The sequence below is a fragment of the Olea europaea genome, chromosome 23 (assembly GCF_002742605.1).
Source record: "Olea europaea var. sylvestris chromosome 23, O_europaea_v1, whole genome shotgun sequence".
NCBI classification, from domain to species: domain Eukaryota; kingdom Viridiplantae; phylum Streptophyta; class Magnoliopsida; order Lamiales; family Oleaceae; genus Olea; species Olea europaea.
The window spans coordinates 396114-400322 of NC_036259.1; the positions used below are offsets into that span (position 1 = coordinate 396114).

Sequence of the window (4209 nt, forward strand, 5' to 3'; positions counted from 1 at the left end):
AGAATGATTGTCAAACAGGGACGTATGATGTCTTTGCTCATCTCAATGCATGGTTTGAAAAGATGAATTTACCACTCATTAAAAATAGTAAATACCAGTGCTGTTACCACACACAAACTAAGAGAAAGGATTTCAACTGCAATTTCACTCCTTGGAGACGAGGCAATGGGGAGGACAACCACTTGAACATAGAAGGATTTTAGCTGCCTTATCCATTCCTTGGATGAAGAGGCGAGAAAATGGGGATTATTGCCACTTGAACTGGTACTGAGCACAACAATGATGCATAGAATTATTCAATTTGTATGCAACATGGGATTTTGTGTATAACATTTTGAAGGAAATGATGATAAAGCAAAAGGAGAGGTTTTATGGTGTGATTCGGCCATCAAAGAATCTAAAAAGGAGAATTGATTTAGATCCAGTCAAACTACATCACATAGATGGTTTAAAACGAGAACACAACAAAATATTTGCCAGGTTAGGAAGACAAGAAGACTAAACATTATCCTAGATGATTCGTACTACTTTTCAATAATCTTTGAAATGGTACACAAAATGAAGATTAAAGAACTTACATTACAGGAATGGTAATTCTGCAGTGAGAGCTATCATGACCTGGGAACCAGTGTCTCAAAGAATTAGATTAATTAGTTCTTTGGATTCTTCTCAACAAAAGATTTGAGAGTTTCCATCCAACGGATATACTCGGTTTTATCTTTATTCTTCATGTATTGATGCAAATATTCAGCAAGCTCATCATTTATACCTCTCGCCTCTAAGAAGTCGTAAAGTGAATCCTGCAGTTCATCATCCAATTCCCTGAAAATCAAGAAAATAAAGTATAATCAAATTCCAACAAAATACAACATGAAAGGACCAGGGTTCTATATGTAGTGGTGAAAAAATGTATCAATGGGTTTACGTTTTGACATTGGTGGTGGGATCGGGTGGCAAGTATAAAGGTAGTAGGATCAACTACACAGAGGCCATCATTTTGGATTCCAGACATATTCAGCACTAGTTAAATGCAGTTAATGATTGAGATCTTAAATTAACTAGTAGATCAACTACACAGAGGCCCAACCATTCTGCATATGGTAACTATCTTTAGGTTCATTATATTTTTCAACGTCATACTAAGAATGTTGACCGTAGTTCCATTACGCAAAGTTGAAAGAGGAGAGAAAAATTCACGGGTCAAAAGGAATGGAATTTTAATACATACTTGAATCCAGGTCCAGTATAGGGCTGAATCTTTATTCTATTATGTCCACGTGTAAAGACATTGCGAATCTCAATGCTGTTTGGCCATGCAGAGCAAACAAATTCCAGAACATCATTGTCCTCTCCCTTAAAGATGTCAACGATGATAGTAATGTGAAGCTGCACATCATCCTCTGTAGCAATGTCACTAGTTTTTTTTATGGGAAGAGATCCATCAAACATAGTTACTTCGACTTTGATCTCTTCATTCTCTCCAAATTTCCTGCTTAATCTAATCCACTGCTCTCCTGGCCGTTCATCGACCTTGAATGCGTGAAATTCTGATGTAGGCTGTAATACAGACATATATTTAGGTATTCCAGTATATCATATTATTTGTATTAAATACAAACCAATGCAATGACCCATCAATGCATAATTCCTAGTAAGCATTTCATATTGTATCCTGATAAGATTATTTCATAATACAAACAAAATGACATCACTTGTAAATGCCACAGTTAAGACAACTGAAAGTGATTATCCACTAATGCCCCATCTCATTTTTCTTCAAACCATAACTAACTTTAATGTNAATGCCACAGTTAAGACAACTGAAAGTGATTATCCACTAATGCCCCATCTCATTTTTCTTCAAACCATAACTAACTTTAATGTACAAATAACCCTCTTGTATTTATACACTCAAAGATGATACCCTATATATCAATTACCAAAACGAGTAGTGGACATCATATTGAGAAGACAGCTACTCTAGAGCAGCAACTTAGAAAAAACAATCAGCTATAATTTTACATGCTTTCATCATTGATCCCTTTTACCAAGAATGATCAATGTGCCTACCTATCCTTTAAGAGAAAGCAATGAGGAAAAAAACCTCAGAAACTTAAGAGTTCCTGAACTCACAGTCTCGTCTTTTTATCAAACAAGTTTTAACATTCAAGACGGTATGCTGCAGTCAATTTCTTTCATTGTCACCAAATAGTATGATTATCCTATTCAAAAATACATATCACCAATAGAGTCTGGAGAGGTCCGGGCACAGTGCATAATTGAAGACTAGCAAACTATAAAGTAGGCAACAAAGAAAATCTCCAGCAACATGGGAAAAGGATCTACTTCCTAATGCCACATGTAAAGATCACTTTTATGCAACAAATGATATTGAAACAAGGCAACTGTATTCAGTTTTATGCAGAGAAAGTTGCTGCTATTAAAAGAAACTTACTTCACTACACCCCACACCCAATTCAATCTTTCCGGTTCATTAGAATACAGTACATTTCTCTTGTTCCATGAAATTCAGAGTTGCCCTAGACTACCATGGTTCAAAATTACCAAACTTGGTAAGCATGCTGCCTAATCCCCACCCCCACCAAAATAAAAAATAAAAAATAAAAAATAAAAAAAACAAAATTAAAGACAAGAAAATAAAAATAAACTAAAATGACATAAACAAAAAATCCAATACACAGTTCTCATTTATACTTGACTGATTTGTTTACCTGTGCAAAAGCCCAATTAATACACTCGGAAAAACTTAAAATAAAAATAGTGCTGAAACACATTGATGCATCAGAAAACGCTCACCTCCTCTAGATTTGTCAAGAGACATTACGGTAAGATAAACATTTTTCACATTCACTCTCAATTTCCAATTACTGAGACTTCAGAAATTTAATGTTGATGTTCAAATTTTACTGATATTCTCATACCCATATTTCATATTTGTATAATCTAATTTTCCATCAAATTTATGCAATTGGCAAACATAATATCCCACCGTATTTGAATATCAAGACTGATAAACATAGTTTATAATTAGTATCAAGAAGTCCAACAGTGATAGATTTCGACTATAAACAACATAGGACCATTTTTTACTATCAATATCAATAATTCCACAGTTCCCATAAGTAAGACAAGTTCAGATGCAACGTTCAGTTTAGACAGTAAGTTCAGCAAAATTGGGGCCTTAGATTTCAAATTCATGTAAAATCATTGCAAATTTGAAAAGAACTACATTGAATACCATTTCCCATCCCAAAAAGGACAGAATGCGTCTTCAGTTTCATGTTTCGAAAATACACCTAAATTTCTTTAGTATCAGTCTGCAGTTCTAGTTATTCTTTGTGTACTCGATCAATTTCAGATCAGAAGGCACCCTTAAACAGATTTTCGCATTTCTGTAACATAATAACAACAATGAATAAATAAATTCATTAATAATACCTGTAAGGGAGGAGAGCGGTCGAGCTCGTACTGGATTTCATTGCGTATGAGCCTGAGAATGTTACCTTCGAACGCGGACTTTCGCATTTCAGCAACGTAAGTCCTGGATGAAGATTGGAAAACATTACCAACAGGTTTCGATTGTTGCAGGGCAAGATAATTCAGTGTTCCTCGTAATGATCGGACGAAACGATGAGCCATTCGTAAAATAACAGCAAAATCAATGAGTTTTCCGAAAAAAAAAAAAAATTGAATAGGATTAACGATTAACCAGCAAGAATTCAAGGTTCCTGGAGGTTTAGGGTTTTGAGGAATTAGCTTTCTTCCCCCTTCAATTTTTTTCCTTTTCCATTCCTTTGTTAATCTCACCAACAGTCCGTATACTTTCCTCTGAGTTTCAATTGGGTCCCTCATACTATAATTCATGTCAATTGACTCCATAACATATTGTCGTCAATTTATCTCCTCATTTATGGAAATTGCTTAGTTGATAGTCTACGTTGACTATGTGCTTGATTAAAATCTAAATTAAAGTAAACAATTAATTTTAACTATATATTTTATGGATAAACAACTTCTCAATCACATATTTAATCAATTTTTATCAAAATCTGTTAAACGTCTGATTCTAATTTCTTCAAAACAAGGGTTATTTATGTAATCGATGTGCAGTTGCGGCACTGTAAAAAATGGTAAAATAAGAATTATTTAGGTTTAAACTTATATTTATAAACTGTTAATAAAAGCTCG

General features: G+C 34.2%; 1 protein-coding gene across 1 annotated transcript; it reads right to left on the bottom strand.

Moving 5' to 3' along the window:
* Positions 1–398: 398 nt before the first annotated feature.
* LOC111372050 (uncharacterized protein At2g39795, mitochondrial-like) lies at positions 399–3786 on the bottom strand. Its single transcript, XM_022994204.1, has 3 exons — positions 3460–3786; positions 1229–1557; positions 399–822 (listed from the first exon to the last, which is right to left on the bottom strand). Exons 1-3 carry the CDS (start codon positions 3658–3660, stop codon positions 651–653), a joined length of 702 nt encoding a protein of 233 aa, XP_022849972.1. The 5' UTR covers positions 3661–3786; the 3' UTR covers positions 399–650.
* Positions 3787–4209: the final 423 nt, after the last annotated feature.

Coding starts and splice junctions, on each gene's coding strand:
- LOC111372050 (XM_022994204.1), bottom strand. CDS start 3,660: ATGGCTCATCGTTTCGTCCGATCATTACGAGGAACACTGAATTATCTT. Junction 1,558..3,459: donor ACCGCTCTCCTCCCTTACAG/GTATTATTAATG, acceptor TCTGTATTACAG/CCTACATCAGAATTTCACGC. Junction 823..1,228: donor TATACTGGACCTGGATTCAA/GTATGTATTAAA, acceptor CTTGATTTTCAG/GGAATTGGATGATGAACTGC.